Source organism: Polyergus mexicanus, unplaced genomic scaffold (assembly GCF_030449975.1).
Source record: "Polyergus mexicanus isolate NDT 795.1 unplaced genomic scaffold, iyPolMexi1.0 SCAF_1, whole genome shotgun sequence".
NCBI classification, from domain to species: Eukaryota; Metazoa; Arthropoda; class Insecta; order Hymenoptera; family Formicidae; genus Polyergus; species Polyergus mexicanus.
Window position 1 is genome coordinate 11,560,842 of NW_027223321.1, and position 20,085 is coordinate 11,580,926.

Genomic DNA, 20,085 nt, shown 5'->3' on the forward strand with positions numbered 1-20,085 from the left:
ACACACACACACACGTATAAACAGCAGTATTTCTTACAATTCAGAATGAAACTGAAAATTAGGCATTACATACCTTTTATTTACCTGTGCCAATATAGCAATCATGTCCTGTGTGTTTCGTAATGTATGTGTGCCTCTGAGAATATGATCATATATAATTAATCTATAATCTATAATGCAGCAAAACTGTCCGATAAATTTAAATCTAAACTACTGATTTATCATGGATTTATTTATAACCAAACAACTAATCGAATTAATAACCAATTTTCCCTCTCCTTTCTTTTCCTATTTTTATACACATCGAGGTGCTCGAAAAAAATAAAATCTATCGAAAATCAGATAATTTACGAAATAATCGTTTTAATTTATACTTGTCACAGATCGTGTTATCCGAAAATCTATAAATTTATTAATTTTACTTTTATTCTAAATTAATTTTTTTCTCTCAAAATTTATTCTATAGTTAATTATTTAATTTTTATTATGCAGAATTTCAAGATTTAACAAAATTTTTAACAATCTGATATAAAGAATCAAATTAATAGTTAATTAAGAAATTAAATATGGAACAATCGCAATTTTATCTCAATTTTTTTTACATCTCGCACTTACAAAGAATCTTCTAATACAATGCCGTGATTTGTCGCTGCGAAAATTCTGCGAAAGATTGCAAGAGTTACACATATCTGTAGCCTTATTTACTAAAGAGAATGTAAATCGACGCGATATCAAATTAATAGGCAGTCTAAGATAGAAATGGCATATCATTGGATATTATTAGCTCGGTTTCCTTGATTCTAAAATTACAGCGATAATAGTCCCAGATGTAATCCGTACTGATTATACAAGATATACGTATATATATTCTATATAACATAAATGCCGAGTGATATCTTCCTCTTTATAATTGCAATATTTTTTTACTCACAATTACACGTTTCTCGTTGCCTGAAATGCGAAATCATCTGCATCGGAGGTTGCTGCTTTTCTGATTAATGAATTCCGGATTTCTATTTTAATGAAATTTTATAACAATATATAAGCTAGAACTCTTCGGTAGATTAATATATATAAATAGATATATAAATAAATATATATATATATATATATATATATATATATAATTTTTCATTAAAAAGAAAAAAACACATTACATATACATACACGCCGCCACATATTATATCCACTGTAGCAGCAATGCTTATCTTATTCACCCGATAATATCTTACATATTATATCTTCTTATATCTTATATTGCTTATTCTTATATCTTATCTTAATTATTAATGGCAAGATAGTGTATCGGTTTTTAAGCAATATTATTGAATAAAAAAAATCAGTGCGTTGTGAAACTATTAAAAAATACTCAACATGCGTTTGATTTCTTTGAGAGAAAGAATTTCTTCACTCAAATTCCTCAGATCGAAGATAATAGCATCCTATTTTCAAGATAACTCATTCAACAACCGGTTAAATCAGCCTTGTTCAAAAATTCTGACGTTATCTAAGCGGTTGATCTGATAGATAGTAATACAAAGGTTCCATTAACATGCGTTTCGTGCGCTTCTGTCAGTTCAGTCACGTTTATTATAGACACGTGAGAACGCGACGCTACTTCCGGCCGTATTTTAAGATACGTGAAGGAAAATTGATTACTCTAAACCAAATTGATGAACCCGGCTTGCGCAAGTATAACGAATAGTGATGATGGAAAACAGAGCGAAGTTACTGCCGCTATTTCGAAGTTGTCTTCTAAGAGCGATAGTATATTATAACGGCACAAATCGTAAAGGTCGAAACGAAACGAGTATCATGAAGATATCGAAGACTTCGAATTAACGATGTCCTTTATCTTTTTAAGGAAAGGTGAACACGAAAGAACTCTGCGGAAGAAGAATTACGTCGAAGAAGTTTATTAACATACGATTTAAAAAATCTATGTATTAAAATCTTTATTATATTTGAATTAAATTAAGGCATAAAATTTGAGTAATATAATATATGCAATAGTTGCCAAATATTCTCTATTTAAAAAAATAGATGAAAATAGAACGCAAAATTATAAATAAAAAAAAATTAAGCTTTAAATATCTGCAAAATTTAATGTTTTCATGCTTTAATGTCTTATATGAAGAAAGATGATGATTTTGAAAAGGAAACAAAAAATATATCGTTGAAAACGCTCAGAAATCGAGCGCTGCAAAGTTGGATAAAGTTGAACGTCTGATATCACAAGAAATACTAATTATAACTGAAAGCAACATCAGGACGCGTTACCGTTCACGTGTATTTTATCAGGGTCGCAATAATTATGCGAACGGCTCTTCGATCGATTGGGCGAAAGGAAATTGTCCACGATCAAATGAACAATGATCAAAGAGCATTGATTTGTAGCAGAGATCAATCGCGACTTCACGTCGACCTACTTTACTGCAATAATAGAGTTAACATTTCGAGAAGGTAATTGAAAAATTCTTCTACCTATCTACCACGGTTTTCCTGTCCCTGATTTCTCTCTGTATTGAAAAAAGTACGTACCTATGCTACGAACAGTTTTAATTCCCCCCCCCCCCTCCATAAAAAATGTAATAAATATATTTTGAGTTTTGAGATATGTAATAAAATTCTACATATTTTTCTTTCTTTTTATCTTTTCACATTTTATTCTTAAAAGCTATCTCTACAAATTATATATATTTTCTCTTTTCTTCTTGAATTTAAAGTTTCGAACTTAAATCTTTATGCTTCTTTTAATCTCTCTACGCAACGTGTTCTCTCCCGGAATGAATGTTTCAGTTGAAAGGGGCGCACGCGTGTAGCAATGCTTGCTGTACCGTAATTACACCTGCTGAGAGGCTCTCGGAAAATGACGCGTTCCGCAATAAATCTACGATGTATGAAACAACGGGGTCTCCGGCGCGCGTTAGAATTCGACCCGAATTGGAGTCGCTCGAGCTCGCTCGCCGCGGAAGATAGATACCCCGGGACAGATGGGTTTGTTTGTTCATACACGAATAAAAATCTCAACGATCGTTGTTGCGGTGAAACACGATGGAGACGACACGGCAAACATTCGTGCAACACGCGCGTGTAAGCCGCGCGCGTGGAGCACGTTCGTTCGCCGGGGCACACACGTGGTTTAGCGTCCTGTCACCGCTAAATCCATTAGCACGTGGAGAGAACGTTTTCCAGACTGGTTATCGGGCAAATATTGTTTCGCGCTCAGTTACCGTTTTACTCACATCTTGACCCCGCTCGTTGACACTGTTTCGTATCACGTCATATGCTACCAGCTGTCAGGGGTTCCCAAAAGGAGCACCTTTTTCTTTCCTCCCCTCCTTTCTCGGATTAGAGTGCAGTCCGACCTTGCTTGCGTAGCGTTTTATACATGACAGGCAATTTAAAAAAAAATCTTTTTTTTTTTAACGATATTTTCTGTTCCTTTATATCCCACGATTTATTACATTCGAATATAATTATTTGACGAAAATTTAAGATCATACAGTTGCAAGCTTAACTCTGGGTTCTGGAATCGAGATACGAGTCTGTAGAGTGTAAAGCTTGAGGCTTATTAATCCAAGAAGCGAGAAAAATAATAGCTGTCTCTTTAATGACATATATTTTTTTTTTTTGATAGAAGTGTAAATTTTTCCAGAAGAAATATCAACTTTTCACGTTTGAATATTTGGTCTATTTCAAAATCAGAAATATATGTATATACGCGTTTGATGCGAAGAACGGTACGCCGTTCTTATCTTTTCTTGCAATATCACCTCCGGAATTTATTATTGCTCTCACTCTTATGCAGTTTGGGAACTGCTGCTTTAAATGCGATACGACGACGCAGCGAGCGTGAATTTCAAACGCTCGTTGCCGTTTAGCGCTTCTCTCTTTACACGAGGCTGTAACTTAAAAATCCGCTGCCGCGCACAGCTGGACGTGATATCGAGTGTCGACCGAGATCTCGGGCTTTTCTTTCTTGGGCGCATTTTACGGATACGATTTCTTCGAGCAGCACGGTTCTCTCTTCTCTCGCAGCCGTTTCCTTGAAAGATCTGTATCTTGTGCAAAAATATTTCACGAGAAAGAGATTTATCTTTATCTCTTACTGAGAAAGTTTTTGTCAAGTAAAATATTTTGCGGACTCTCTCGCATATCCCTCACACATTCTTTCACAAACGAAGAGATGTGTAAAATATATATAGATTTTATTATATAAAATGATATTAAAAAAGATGAAAAAATATATTTTAAATATATTAAAAAATTATAAATAGATAATAGAAGTACTCAATTACTATCTTCAATTAATCTCTCCGTATCATCGCGACTGCGTTAAGAGATTTTTATCCGCGAGTTATTTGAACGTATAACTTATCCGTACACATTGAATAACTTATTCTAAGGGATGATGCGAAGAAGGTAGACAGAACGGTGCCTTGTTTGCACTTGATAAATGAGCGGCGTTTTCTTCCGCGGTGTATCGACGATGTTTGCTCGTCGTTTAATGCCGACGACAAGCTGACTCAAATATTTAGCACGTACAAGACGAACAACAAGACCGCGTCCTCTCTTCATCAAATTCTCGACGACGCATGTTCTTCACTAATGTAAAAAAAAAAGTAGAATGGATGCGCTAGATAGACCAGCGCACGTTCTAAATTATCGAGGATCGATAGTCACATAATCTTTGAATTTTGTACGCATTATCCTTACAATCAAAACGTCGTATTTATTAATCTGCATTCGATTCTAAAAAATATTTATTTTACAAATTTGTTTATCATATAATATTGCACGGAAATTAATTAATTTGTGCATGATAGCATTAATAAAATTGATGTAATATTTTTTTATTTTATATATCATATTTAGTGAAAAATATGTGGAAGATATAAAATGTGAAAATATAGTGAAAAATATAAAAAAAAAAAAGGAAATAAAGTATAAAAAAAATTCCTCGCGTCGTTATCGTCAGCAACGAAGCAACGCACAATCTCTCCTTCCCTGTATCTCTTCGCGAGAGATACGGAGAAACGAATTAATCTCATCGTCGTGGCACTAATCATTCTCCAATCAATGGATCGTAAGCTTTAATTGCTTTTCCAGGACAATTATGGAATACCAGACGGACGGAGGGGGAGCGTTCAACCTTTCCAGGAAGGAAAGTTGCCGCATTGTGTGCCCCCGAGATTCGCCGGCCACCCTTCCCGGACGCGATTCTAATCACCGAGGTATCGCGCAAATTGTCCGTAATCCTGGCAATGCGCGCGCTCTTTTCTCTGTAAATAACACGTCGTGAGTGCGGAGCAACTAGCGCATCCGCACTCTCGTTGTTAATCCAGCTGTATCGCCTCGCGGTAGTTTTATTCGCGGTGGCAAATTGGTGCACGCCGCGCCTTTTGAGGAAACAAGTCACCGCAGCCGACAGATAGTTGTTACCGTTCGTTACGACGTGATCGCATTAAACGCAATCAGGGTTTAATCATACATTGTACGAGCGGATCGAGTAGGAAGGAGTACAAACGGATGGGCTTGTTTCTAAGTAAAACGAATAGTTTGATAACAGAGCCTTATATAAACCTTCCTTTCTCATGTACACTTCGTTTCATCCATGAAAAATTTGTACATCAAAATTAATAAATTAATAAATAATAAAGAAAAGACTTTTCGAAAGATTCGACTAGAGCCGTTTTAATGTCCTCTACCTCTTGATAATCCGGCGTGAATGCGCTTGCGACGATTTGAAATTGTGTATCATCAGTGTAAAACTGATTCCAGAAACCGGGTTTTTTTTTTTTTTTTTAACCGCGATCTTTCTTTTATAAAATATCACACATAAATTTCTCTTTTTATCATTAAGGTATATCGTTCGTTTTTCAATTACGATTTAGATAGCTCTACGGAATAATATTTTAGATTCCCTTTTTTTTCTTTTTTTTTTTGACTGGTATATTGATTCGGTTCCGCATTGAATCGCTACATTCTTTTTATCATAACCAAATCGTGAGACCAAAAATGTTATTGTACAGTATGAGTGAAAGCCCGCGATATTTCTTTCGTAACGTTGCCCAGTGTAACGGTGCATGTGAGAAGTTTACGATCCGAATTTTATCGGGAAGATTTTTTTAAATTTTATTGACGCGGTCATCGGGTCATGATTTTCGATCACCAGCCATTCTGCGGCGTTTTTAAAGGGAAGAGCCGTTCAAGGCGAGCCACATGCTACCGCAATTAACGGTCCGGTATTTCATCTGAGAAACAAGGCGAAACAACCTATATTATTGCATCATGGTCGGTATGACAGCTGTAAGAATACATTAAATCTCGGAAAAGTAATGCATCGAGCGCGAATTACTCTCACGGATAAAAGCGCAGCTGTTAATATAAATGTTATATTGTACGAATTTTGTGCGGCAATATATCTATATATAATAACAAGAATATTATATGTTACAAATAATATCTGGATATTTATAAATATGATAATGATATTTAAATTTTTTCCACATCAATCTACCAACTATCCGTTATCAAATCTCGTTAGATTTCTACTCCAATTCTGCCGACATTGTCGGATGCAAATATAAAAATTAAATAAAGCGACATCATCGATACAAAATCTGTCAGCAGAATTCCAATAGAATGTAACGAGATCTACTAAGGACAGAATAGGTATAATAACAGATATTTTATAAAATCTAGAAATAGATAATCCCGTTATTATGCATGTGCTGTTTGTTATTAATATCCTGAAGAACAAAAAAACATACACATATATATATACGTATATATATACAAGTGGAAAGGAATACTAAATATTAGAAATTACCCAACCGCGCGTGCCACCCAACTGTCCAGTTTACGTTATTATGTAACGTCAACGGTGATAATTAATGCGGTAATTAATCGAACCGTATGCAGTACGCAACGAAACGCTCTTTAAACGCTGCAAATCCATCTTAATGTAAATTAACACGTAGAAATAAAAAAAAAAAAAGCGAACAACTAACCGAACAACTTCATTCGATATATTCTTCGCGTATAATGTTACGTCGTCGGGGTGCGCTAGGCCGTATTCCGTTTCTGCCATTTCATTGCAAAACTGGTATACTGGTATTTCGTTACGTGATATCGCGTATTGTATACGTAGTAGAAGGTATACATAGGGACAATCACCTTGTGGGATGATTATTCGTGGGAGATAATAAGACGCTCCTTAAAAATTTCGATGAAATATCAAGTCAATATTTAAAGCTATGTCCTGGAGGAATCTTTTTCCAAAAACAAAATTGAAGTTTTGAAGATTGAAAATCAAAAATATCGGCCAATTATTAGAGATCATTTCGCATCAAAGTTATGATACAAGAACATTTTTGAATTTTATGTTTTTCGAAAATACATAAGTTCATTAATTTAATAATTTATGCACAATCTAATTTTTGAGAAATTAATGAATAGTTCCTTTACAGTTGACCCACTCATAAAATTCGGAACGTCATCTTTCTTATTGTGATTCTTAATATAAGGATTGTAATTAATTAACATCTGCATTTTTTATGAAAGATGAAACAAATAGCTAGAATTGAGGAAAGCGCGACCAAAGTGCGAGAGGATATTGCGCGCTCTTGGTACCGAAAATCGCATAATTGTTACGAGCCATCCGAACAAATTACAAGAGAGTAAGTATATATATATGGTGTTCGTAAGATTGCAGCTGTTTAAGCAAATTCGAATTTATAATATTTGTTTGTACACAGTTACAAAAAGCCTTTCGATAAATCTGATATATTTGGTAAACCCACGAAAAGTCAAAGATCAGAATCACGGATTAGAAGAATTTTCACGTGGATCAATCATGAGCCAATTACATTAGTCGATCGTCGACAAGCAGATTTCACGAAACGCACTAAATCATTCGTTGGACGAATCAAGTAATCTCCTTGAAACAATAATCTCGTATTACGCATGTATCTGTATGTTTTATAATGACATGTACAAATTGAAAAGAATCGCATCGATCTCTTACATAACAAATATTTTTAATTGGCTATTTCATATGGATTTGTATCTATCTATAAAATGGTGTGCTCAGATTTTAAGAGTGATAAAGAGATAATTAACTATTTACTTTCTCATGTAATAAACAAATAAGAACTTAGTTAATGACAGAAATGACAAATTGTCTCAAGAAGAATAACGAACTTGTGATTTGAGGGACCCGAAAACATCGCGTCTTTATGCAGATGTCACGCACGATAAGAAGAGCGTCAAAGATAAGTTTGATGCTTCAGACGCATTACGCGACACCGATTTAAACGAGCAAACTCTTTTCTGGTGGCAATGTCTACGTGATTTAAGAAATTTCCGTCAAAAGCTCAAGAAACGCATTCCGGAAGTACCGTTCTCGGATATAGAGGACGAACTTTCTCGTCTGGATCAAGTATATCGACATACATCGATTTATTCATATATCCATAATATTTCTATGTGTTTTTTTATTATCATTTTATCTTTTATATATTAATTAAAATTTCACACATAAACTATTCTTCTTCACGAATCTAAATTAAACAAATGGAATTTTTATACTCCGCACGAACTAAACTGGATGTGCACATATTAATCAAATTGACCAATCGCACACAAAAATCGAAATCATTTTTAGAAATCGTATAAAATACAAATTATGAAATTATAATTAGAAATATGACGGAGTTCTACCTGAAAATAAAGTTTTCTCGATCTTCGAGAGGTATCATATATCTCCGAACAAGGAATTTCTCTTTCCGTTGATGGATACGTTGCTATTACGCAAAGACGGAAATATTAATTATAGAGAATTGCTCAATCTCTTCAATTGGAGATGCAGTTTGCCAGTTCTGCCAAAGATGAAACGTGAATAAATTACGATAACTTCAATATTTCTAATTCTTTTTCGTACACACACATATTTCCTATAAGATCAATCAATTAAAAAAATTAGAAAAGAGAAATTTTTGTATAATAATTAATAACAATTTTAAATAATTTTGAAATTATTCTAATTCTTTAATTTAATACGCAACGATATCGGCAATGATATACAAAAATATTATTTTAGAAGCATCGTTGGCGAGTTCAGATTATATTACTACATACGGTGAGAGCATAGGAATTGTTCAAGCAACTGATAGCGCGAGTAAGTGTATTCTCTCTTTAATATTTTCATATCTTAAAAATACCTTAATAGGTATCTCACGGCAAATAAATACTTGGAATATAAACTTTAAGATATATTATAGAAATTCGCGCAGCTGGAGTTCCATCCGAAAAATCGGATTTTTCAATGACAATGTTACCACGCGCGGGTATATGTCCAGACAAGGAGAATTTAGGCGATCAAACTTCCGTTCAATGCTTGATATCACCCAGCATCTTTACGAGATATGGTTTGACACATATAGATCTTTTTAAGGTAGATTGTCTCACATAGCAGCAAATTAATAGTATATTGTCGTATCGATATAAATTTTTATTTTTAATTAAATATAGACAATATTAAATTCACAACCAGAGCAAAAAAATTTTTCCTCACAAGTAAAGCTTCTGTTAATCTCTTATATAGACTCGCGACAGAGAAGAAATGCGGGCAATATTCGAAAATATTGGTTTCGAGTTCGTGGAGGATATTTTTGATGCGTTATGGCAAGAAGGACAGCGAAAGGATTGCACTGGTGGTGTATGTGTGGAAACATTTCGGGAACTGCTCGCCGCGTCAGATTTTGTGACAAAGAAAATTACATATAGATAAAAATATACAAGTTCTTGGAAGCCGTATAAAAAATGTTTATGAGTAAAATAAAAAAAATATATATATCTATATATGTATGTGTATAAATCGTATATTCCAAACGTGACAAACAAGTAACATTTCACGCGATTTTGTTATAACATTATATAAAAATTTAAAGTGACATCATTAACTAATTATGATACAATATTAATATTTTTTATATTGATATTAAATTTTTATATAATATTAATATATTATTATAAAAATGAAGCTTATGCATGCTAATATATCAACTTTAATATTATAAAAAAATTCAAAATGGTATAATTAGTTTATGATGTCAAATCTATGCGTGCTAGTGTGTCAACTCCAATATTGTATAAAACTTCAAAGTAATATCATAAATAACTTATGATGTCAAATTTATATATGCTAATGTATCAACTTTTACTCTTGTCATTGTACAAAACATTTTATTAGTATACGTAATTATTATAATACCTATACAATTATTTAAATTATTTACCAGATTGCACGTTCATTCTGCTGGTTTCAGAAATTTTGGTTTCTTCCCCATTGGTTCGTCATTATAGTCCGTCTTGCTATGCTGCAATTTTCTGTTGGTTTTGTATTGCGATTTTCTTTGCATAACATCAAACTTTGTTCGCATTTTTTGCCATTGAACAGTCATTTGCTCATCCGACACGTCAACTTCTTCCTTCGTTTCTGTTTGGGCTCGTTTTGCATTTTCTCTTGCTTCCATTATCTTCTCTATCGTCGGATTCATCCCTTGAAAACTTAATCTACCATTGACAAGTTCCTCACAGAAAATATAACTCGGTTCCATAAAAAATTTCCCACTTAAAATAAAATGTAAGCAATTGTTAGTAACAACACTATTACTGTCAAAATAAAATATTTTAGTCTTAACAATACACATTCTAATATCTAAAATCTTCATTAGATAATTTATAATTTATAACAAAATTTGAGACAAAATTCTATTTATAATCTTACGTATCGTATTGTATAAAAATATTATTGTATAGTAATTCGTACATATATTAAGATATGTAATAAATAAAATTATAGATTTTTATAAATATATATTCAAACCTCATCGCAAAAATGAACTTAAGACATCCACACAGAGGCTTGTTTATTTGCATTATTATTAATTTAGATATAATATTTTGATACTTTAATAAAATAATGAAAAGTATACCTACGATGCTTCTTTCATATGTGATGTGAGTCTGTTGCCAAAGTACTCCTCTCCTTCCTCTTGAAACTGCTGTTTCTCCACTTTGTCCTTCGTCCGTTTCATGAACTGCACAAACAAACTCGTATATTATCGTACAATAATACTCAATCTTGTACAACTTTTTTAGAATCTTTTCTCTTTCAATTTACCTTCATGTCCAATATACTTTTTGACAGAGCCATCCTCTTCGAATCCATATTTAATTTGTATAGATACAAAAAAGATAAATATAATATCACTCGTGCGAGATAGTACAAAAAGACGATGATGGACGATGAAGGTTCACCACCTAACCTGACCTCGTCATCATGTTTCGATCGCAGCGCCGCGAGTAAAATAGGAATGTCGATAGGTACGATCGCCGTATTTACCGACTGTTAATAAGTATCGAGCGACCTGTAAAATGTCACGTCTCTACCGGACGAGAGTACCGTTTTCCGCGCACACTCGGCCTTCTACCTTCGCGCAGCCGTGATTTCCGTTAGGGAAGTTCACAAACTGGCGGTTCCCGTTGCTGTTCACAACTCTCGTCCACGGGATCGCGGAAGATGCAGAGACTGAATGCGGCGAACGATCTGGCACGTAAGGAGCGGCACATCGGGGAATGACATAGCGGCGAAGAATAGGATCGAATGCTGCCGAAGGTGGACGTTGAAGCTTGAAAATCACACGTACTGAGGTATATCCGCAAGTGCGCGCGCGCGCGCGCGCACGCGATCAATAACAACAGAATTGCTCTTTCGCGAATCGGAATAATTTGGAAAATCGTACGTCTTTATAGCGTACGATAGTCGTCTAATCCATGTCTATCTGACGCGATCTGAAAATAAATTTCATCTTTATTACGTCTGTATAGTTTACTTATGATCATAATTGCTAAATCATATAAGAGGTTAAAAAAAAAATACGCGACATGTTAGATATTATTACCTTTCTTCTTTGTTGATATAAAATTATGTTTATTTCTTGTTTATATATAAGATCATACAGCTGAAGTCCTATTTGCCATTGTGTAGAATATTGATGGCTTACATTTAATGTTTATATAGATTTTTTGCTGACATATATTATGTTTAACCTTCCAAGCCCTGTTCTGAATATATATGTTTCTAAATATCTGTACAGTATAATAATATATATTGGCACTAGCGTCAAAAATAAAATCTTTAATTTTTATACAGCATTCTGTTGCATTTTATATATTCTGAGATTCAGGAGATTAAATGACAAACTCGACGTGTCTACTTCCTGGAAAAACATGGAGAATCTGAAATTCTCAGGAATTTCTTTTATATCTGGAACAATCAGAAAATTCTCATAAAGTTTTATTGAGAGTCAGGAAATTTTTTTAAAAATTCTCTTTTTTGATAATGCTTTTATATTGTAAGCAATTTGCCAATAAATCAAATTGTGAATTATGTGTTTAAATATATATATTGTAAATATATATCTATTTCTTTTTATATATATATTCAATGTTTCAACAAAATATTGAATATTTTTAATGCATGTTTTTAATTTTAATTTTTAGTTATGAAAAAATGAAAATTTTATGCAAGTAAAAAATGTTTCTTACAAAAGCTTTTGAGTTTTTTTCAGTACATTTGCAAATTTAGCATTTGAAATCTTAATGGCTCTATATTTTTTCTTTTGATGAGTGAAAAACATTAGAAAAGGCATAAAAAAATACAATAAAAGAATTATTTTATAAAGTTTTATCAAAAAACCTTAAATTATTCTTTTTACTTGGAATTTTGAACAGAAATACATGAAAAATACATCAGGGAATTTTTTTACGATTTTTTTAAAGATTTGGGGAGACATTCTATAAACTGTGCAGAAAAAAGAAAAGACATGTTTTCTTATTTCAATATCTTGAATGAATAAATAACTTATTGCATTTATTGTTATTTACAGACATAACTGCAAAGATGTCGAAACGATCAGCAGACAGTGGGGACACCAGTTCCCAACCAGCTATCAAAAAAGTACAATTTGAGCCAATTCTAATCGGACCTATATCCACTCTTGAAGAGATGGATATGAAGGTTCTGCAATTTCAGAATAAGAAGCTTGCACAGGTACAAAAAGTTTACACTTTCTTTGTGCGACTAAAAGAAATAATATATAATTATAAACATGAAGAGAAAATAGAATAAGAAATTAAACTGTAACAAAAAGATGAATGTGTAATATATATTATAATTATATATTTGCTCTCTTTTACACATACAAATTATATTTAGTTTGCACACACACATATCATCTCCAAAATTTATTTATCAGAGATTGGAGCAAAGACATAGAATGGAAGCTGAATTGAGACAACGTATTGAACAATTGGAAAAACGTCAAATGCAGGATGATGCAGTACTTAATGTAGTTAATCGATACTGGAATCAGCTTAACGAAGACATACGTGTACTACTGCAGAGATTTGATGCTGAAACTGCTGACGAATCTGAAAACAAAAGTAAGAAGTTAAAAGAAATGCAATATATAACTGCAAAAGTCTTTAGAACAAATTTTTTAACAAAAATGTTCCTTTTTTTTGTTACAGATGAGAATGAAGCTACAACGTCATTTCTCATGCAACTATCTTCCTGGGATAAAGAAGAGTTAGATGAGAAGTTAGCAAATCGTGTTCAAGTGTCAAAGCGAGCGGTGTCTAAAGTTGTACAGGCATTTGATCGCTTGTCTCAAAGAAATGAAAAGATTACTCTTGCACTCAAAGGGGAATTTGATGGCGGTAAATATAGTATATTGATAATGTTCCTTTTTAATGTCATGTTAGTGTGGTTCTTGAGCAACCTGAATTTGATTGATTTGACTTTAGATGCAAGCAGTTTATTTTATATAGTTTGATACTCTTAGAATTTTCTGAAATTCTGGAGGAACTTTATAGATTTATTATATAATTATTGCAAGAGAGATTGTATAATATAATTGATATATGATTATTCAGAAGAGGCGCCAAATATTGATGAAGTTGTACGTCGCGCTAATGCGGAAATTCAGATGGAAAATAGAAATCTACAAGTGATAAACCTACAATTACATGAAAAGCATCACACTAGTTCATTAAAGGTAATTGATTTCTGTTTTATTTATAACAAGTTTTCTAATTTTCATTTTATTGTGATATTAATGCAACCATTGATCATTATAAATTTTGACTCGATCGGGGAGGCATATTGTTTCTTTTATTATATAGATGTACTTATTCATAGATGTCACGACTGCAAGATACTATAATGGGAAAAGATACTCTTGTGGCAGAATTGCGGAATCAAGTGGATGATCTGCAGTACGAATTGAACAAAGTGCGTGCGAGGAACGATAAATTGGAACATCATCTTGGTGAAGCAATTGAAAAGTTGAAAGCATTTCAGCAAATTCATGGTACAGACGAAAAGGGCAGCAATAAGCCGAATACTTTGGTTGCTTCCAGTGTTTCACAAACTAAAGTAAAATTTCGTCTTCTTATATAAAAAAAGGTTATATGTATATGTATTAATTTCATATAGAGTTAATTTTTCTAATATATATTTTATGTTTATAGTTGGAAGATTTACAAAGAGAACTTGAAGAGACACGTGAATTAGCTAACAATAGACTGCAAGAATTGGATAAACTACATCAGCAACATCGTGACACCTTGAAAGAAGTAGAAAAATTGAAAATGGATGTAAGTAAATAATTTTTTTCTAAATTGTATTTACATATCACTTTAATATAACTTTGCTTTGTGTTAGAGCTTAATGAATTATCTTTACAGTAAATACAAATAAAAGGAATATCGAATTTGTGCATTAAATGTTTCAGATAAGACAGCTGCCCGAATCAGTAATTGTAGAAACGACAGAGTACAAATGTTTGCAATCGCAGTTTTCTGTGTTATATAATGAATCCATGCAATTAAAAACGCAGTTAGATGATGCCCGCCAACAATTGCAATCGAGTAAGAATACACATTTGCGCCATATCGAGATGATGGAGGTAAATTGCATATTTAAAGCTTAAACTTATAAGAATAAAAATCGACGCTTTGTCTTTATTAAAATGATATTTTTCTTTCAGAGCGAAGAGTTAATGGCTCAAAAGAAATTGCGTGGAGAATGTATACAACTCGAAGATGTCTTAGCGCAATTACGCAAGGAATACGAGATGCTTCGCATCGAGTTTGAACAGAATCTAGCAGCCAATGAGCAAACAGGTCCGATCAATCGGGAAATGCGACATCTGATTACCTCTCTTCAGAATCACAATCAGCAATTAAAGGGGGAAGTGCATCGTTATAAGCGAAAGTACAAGGAAGTTTCTACTGAAATACCTCGGGTACATATATATATCTAATCATATATAGCATAATTTTTACTTAACTTTGCAACTTTTTACTTCAATACTTTATGCATATAATTATTCCAATCTTAATTTTATCTAAATAATAAAATTATGTGCGTTTATTTATTTATTAAAGATTTAAATAAATAATAAGATAAATTTTATAATATAATAGAAAATTATCGTATAATATATAAATAAAATAAAAAAAAATTCTATTTTTATTAAATATTTTTAGTTAAAGAGAGAAGTAGAGGAATTGACAGCAAAATTAGGCCAGCAAACGTCTCAAGAAAACAAGGAAGGGAATAATTCAGATGGCAGTGGAAAAGAGGAGGATGCATCAAACTCCTTGCCAGGGTCTACACAGGTATATCAATATATAAACTTGAAAAAAAAAATAATTCTGAAATTTCTAAAAATATTTTCTGTGTAGTTGTTATTTTTTTATGCATATAGTTTGTATAATATATGTAATAAAACTTTGAGAAGTCCTCCCGAAATGTTACAATTAATATATTCAACTATTTTGTTCGATTATGAAGACAAGATTTAACAATTACTATTATTCTTATATTACTTTTTTTAATGTTGTGATAAATAGATAAAAGAAGAAAGTGGCGTTACAATCAAAAGAGAATCCGGTGCTGACGAAGAGGTGGAAACTATCGAAGTGGGAGAGAGTGAAGGTAACAAAGGGACACCAGATTCTCTGACGTTAACTTCACCAACTTTAAAAAAGGAGAAAGACATTAAACGTGAGAAGGATATAAAAAAAGAATCTGTGAAAACCGAGCACCGCGATCCCGCACATCGCACCAAAGATGGAAAAATGGCAGAATCAGAGATTGTGAGGGACTTGAAGGCACAGCTCAAGTACGTTCGCGGATATTTAGCATTCTAAAATAAAATAGAAGATATTTTTATTGCGACAATATATAATTTCTTGAAGAAATAAAAGAAAATAAATACCTAATTGCAGGAAGGCTGTGAATGAAATGAAAGAGATGAAACTTCTCTTAGACATGTACAAAGGTGTTGGAAAAGAGCAACGAGACAAAGTACAATTAATGGCTGCAGAGCGTAAGACTAGAGCAGAGTTGGAGGATTTACGACAGCAAGTTAAAAAAATTCAGGTATGTTATAACAACTGTGATATTTGATGCATGTGATAATTATATAATAAAATGGCATGATAGTATAATAAATAAATGAAATAAATGGGGGTTTACTGTTTTTGCATTTAGTCGATATTGGTGCTTCTTGATTGAGAAAGACTCAAATATTGAAATGTCTTATTATACAATATTGTTGGTATCATTTATCGCACAGACATTTGTATTCATGTTGGCCTTGTGCACGTTTCACTCTTATTTAAATCATAATATAATAATGTAAATTATATGATTGTTTTTACAGGAAAGTAAACGCGAGGAACGTAAAAAGTTAGCCGATGAAGACGCGCAAATAAAAATTAAAAAGTTGGAGGAACAAGCGTACAACCTGCAACGTCAAGTTGCTGGTCAAAAACAGGTAGATCACTCTTCATAGATTTGCTGTATATTTTTCTTATAGTTTTTGATGCAATATATATAAAAGAATTAGAACTTTATATATGTCTTTTAGAACTTTATATATATCTTAATTAATTAAAGAGGTAAAATTAGTTGAAAAATATTTGACTTAAAAATTATCTTGATGTTTTTACCTTAGTAATTTTTGTTGTACAAAAACTTTTATGTCATCTTAAAAGCTCTTCTCAGTATTAAATCATAGGCGATATAATTTGAATTACTGTGGCGTACGTGAACGGAGATGTAACGCTGAACAGAATTGTGTATGGCTCCAGGAGGAAGAAGCGCTTCTGAATGAGATGGAAGTAACTGGACAAGCGTTTGAGGACATGCAGGAACAGAATTCAAGACTGATACAACAGCTGCGTGAAAAAGATGATGCAAACTTCAAGCTTATGACAGAAAGAATCAAAAGTAATCAGCTGCATAAGCTCGCAAGAGAGGAGAAGGACGTATTGAAGGAGCAAGTATCCACGCTGACGACGCAGGTGGAAGCAGCCAACGTTGTCGTGCGAAAATTAGAAGAAAAAGAACGTCTCTTACAAAACTCTCTCGCCACGGTGGAGAAGGAATTAGCTCTGAGACAGCAGGCGATGGAAATGCATAAGCGGAAAGCGATAGAGAGTGCACAATCGGCCGCCGACTTGAAACTCCATCTTGGTGAGATTTTTTACGCAAATGTTTATAATTGTGTAGAAATCCAAAGTGTTTAGAGCACTTAGCAGACATATTATATATCGTTCTTGTCAAATAAGTTAGAGAAATAGACAAAGATAAATACTAATTAGGCTTCTGTTCTTTGCTAGTTATATTGAATTATTTATAAATACCAATAATCGTAAATAATTATAGCTAAATTAAATTATATAATTAATTTATTTCGATGTATTTTGTAAGAAAAAATTTACACGATTTTTCTTGTTTCTGATGTTAATTCAATATATGATTGCAATGTGGGATCAGGAGTCTTAATAAAGACCAAATAATCTCGCTTCCAGCAAGGATGACGCAACACTTATTGTTACAGAAAAATATCATTCCCAAATGAAGGAGGCGCAACAAGTTGTAGCGGAGAAAACAAGTTCTTTGGAAGCTGAAGCATATAAAACTAAAAGATTACAGGTATACATTATGATTTAAAATGCTACACTAAATCTATAATAGCTACATTTTTCTCTCATATGTTTTGAATTATTTATACATGTGTATATCCTCATGCGAACCATTAATATTATATATGCATGTGAATTATATTGCAGGAGGAGATAGCGCAACTTCGACGCAAAGTCGAACGTATGAAGAAGATCGAACTCGCCGAAACATTAGACGAAGTAATGGCGGAAGAGTTGCGGGAATATAAAGAAACGTTGACGTGTCCTTCATGCAAAGTGAAGCGTAAAGATGCTGTACTCACGAAGTGCTTCCACGTGTTCTGTTGGGATTGCTTGCGCACGCGTTACGAAACGCGACAGCGAAAATGTCCGAAATGCAACTGCGCTTTTGGCGCTAACGACTATCATCGACTGTACCTGTCCACATGAAGAAGAAGGTGCTGATTTGCTGGAAAGATTCGCCGCCGTGACGTAGAGTAACATTTTGTAATGTGTTACATATGCGTACTTTTGTTTCTTTTTTTATATTATATTATATTGTAATCTTTTATTTATTACTCTGACTTTTTTTATGAAAACGGCGCGATTACACCCCTGATATGCATTGATACGCGACTATAAATCAAGAATTTTTGTGAGTATATATCAAGACCACTGTGCATGGAAAAAAAAAATACGTAAATCGTAGAACTTAGCGAATAACAATCGAGAATTCTTGAGAACGGATGATTTGCTTATCGCTTAAATTTATTATTTATGTTTTTTTTTATGTGTTGTGGTCTTTATACTGCCGACTGACATAGGATAAACTCTATTTAGTGTTACAAATTGTGGCGAATCATTTCATTAATCAATCAAGACAAAAGATCTTTGCCTTTTTTGTTATTAAATTGATTGATAAATGTTTTAGTGTTTGTAATGCTAAATAAAATGCATTCTTAAAAATAGAAAAAGATAGAGTAAAAATGTGTTATGTACATGTATGCGTGTATGAATGCAATAGAGAAAGAAATGATAAGATTGCATTTTTAATCGATCAGCGCGAATATATAAGCTGAGAAGCTTCTAGTTTTATAAGGTGATATAAAGAATGATTTATACTCGATTTATCATTTTGATCTCGTTTTTAAAGTAAACTTACACGAAGTTTAAATCAATGGTTCCCAATTGAGTGATTACTATTCCCTGAGAAATTATGTTTTCTGTCTCGAAAGAATGTTTTTATAAGCATAGAATAGAAACATTCTGAAATTATGAAATTATGGAATTGGTGATCACCGAGAAAGTTTGGGTAGTCACCGTTTAGATCGGCAATCGCGTTAGGCTGAAACAACTATATTGATTGAATTTGATAGATTGGCTTGTTATACATCAATCAGACTCGATTGCTATTCAAAGTTGAATTTGCCGAACGCGAATAATGTTTGATTATATCTGTACATTGTGGAGGATAGAGATCGCATAATCACTTCTATTTTCATTATCGAATTGAGAACGTGAATTGAGAAATCTCGAAAGAATTCATTTTCGATTACATTTCGGAACCAACAATTGGCAATTTATACGATAATCATTATAGCTTATAAAAAAATATTAATTTAATTCTTTAATCGGTATGGTTCACACAAAAATTCACTTTGTCTATTGCTTATAATATACGAGACAGGCGAACTGATATATAAACAGTAATGTCCTGTACAAGATTACTCGATATTATAACAATAATAAAATGAACTTTGTTGCTAATCGTGAATATTTTAATGGTTTTCATCGAAAATTGCTTATTGGGATTGGAGCCAAATGAAATCAGCGAAATGAAACAAAAGATATATCCTAAATTTATATATTTTATTTAAGAACTGTGTAATAACACAATTCTATATATTTTTAAAAGTAAAAAATGAAACATTGTAAGAGAGAAAGAAAAAAAAATATATATATATATATATAAAATCTCAAATTAAGAAATTTATTAATTTAAAAATTGCAGAGTGTCAATGTTATAGCAAACAT

General features: G+C 32.6%; 3 protein-coding genes and 1 long non-coding RNA gene across 7 annotated transcripts in view; 3 read left to right on the forward strand and 1 right to left on the reverse strand.

Moving 5' to 3' along the window:
* Positions 1 to 5,597, forward strand: part of LOC138935203 (uncharacterized) — a 72,043-nt gene extending 66,446 nt beyond the window's left edge. Inside the window, exon 3 of the long non-coding RNA XR_011447222.1 lies at positions 5,113 to 5,597. This is a non-coding gene — a long non-coding RNA (uncharacterized lncRNA). The remainder of the gene's footprint in view (positions 1 to 5,112) is intronic.
* Positions 834 to 11,331, reverse strand: Mpp6 (M-phase phosphoprotein 6). Of its 3 annotated transcripts, none has more exons than XM_070299579.1 (4): positions 11,192 to 11,327; positions 11,008 to 11,108; positions 10,305 to 10,638; positions 834 to 1,013 (listed from the first exon to the last, which is right to left on the reverse strand). In XM_070299579.1, exons 1-3 carry the CDS (start codon positions 11,237 to 11,239, stop codon positions 10,317 to 10,319), a joined length of 471 nt encoding a protein of 156 aa, XP_070155680.1. In that variant the 5' UTR covers positions 11,240 to 11,327; the 3' UTR covers positions 834 to 1,013; positions 10,305 to 10,316. The 3 variants fall into 3 exon arrangements, with proteins under 3 accessions (XP_070155680.1, XP_070155677.1, XP_070155686.1); XM_070299576.1 differs by lacking the exon at positions 834 to 1,013 and adding an exon at positions 9,505 to 9,748; XM_070299585.1 differs by lacking the exon at positions 834 to 1,013 and having other exon boundaries at positions 10,090 to 10,638; positions 11,192 to 11,331.
* On the forward strand, positions 7,501 to 9,484 carry LOC138935185 (EF-hand domain-containing family member B). Its single transcript, XM_070299613.1, has 6 exons — positions 7,501 to 7,685; positions 7,764 to 7,937; positions 8,221 to 8,446; positions 8,709 to 8,901; positions 9,107 to 9,184; positions 9,288 to 9,484. Exons 1-6 carry the CDS (start codon positions 7,570 to 7,572, stop codon positions 9,476 to 9,478), a joined length of 978 nt encoding a protein of 325 aa, XP_070155714.1. The 5' UTR covers positions 7,501 to 7,569; the 3' UTR covers positions 9,479 to 9,484.
* A 173-nt stretch (positions 11,332 to 11,504) lies between the features above and the next one.
* On the forward strand, positions 11,505 to 20,085 carry Bre1 (E3 ubiquitin-protein ligase Bre1). 2 transcript variants are annotated; one of them, XM_070299247.1, is made up of 16 exons: positions 11,505 to 11,721; positions 12,960 to 13,123; positions 13,329 to 13,515; positions 13,603 to 13,791; positions 14,008 to 14,129; positions 14,273 to 14,509; positions 14,605 to 14,730; positions 14,868 to 15,041; positions 15,123 to 15,380; positions 15,625 to 15,756; positions 15,991 to 16,262; positions 16,369 to 16,522; positions 16,806 to 16,919; positions 17,218 to 17,620; positions 17,988 to 18,082; positions 18,220 to 20,085. In XM_070299247.1, the coding sequence occupies exons 2-16, from the start codon at positions 12,974 to 12,976 to the stop codon at positions 18,499 to 18,501; spliced, it is 2,895 nt and encodes a 964-aa protein (XP_070155348.1). In that variant the 5' UTR covers positions 11,505 to 11,721; positions 12,960 to 12,973; the 3' UTR covers positions 18,502 to 20,085. The 2 variants fall into 2 exon arrangements, with proteins under 2 accessions (XP_070155348.1, XP_070155356.1); XM_070299255.1 differs by having other exon boundaries at positions 17,236 to 17,620.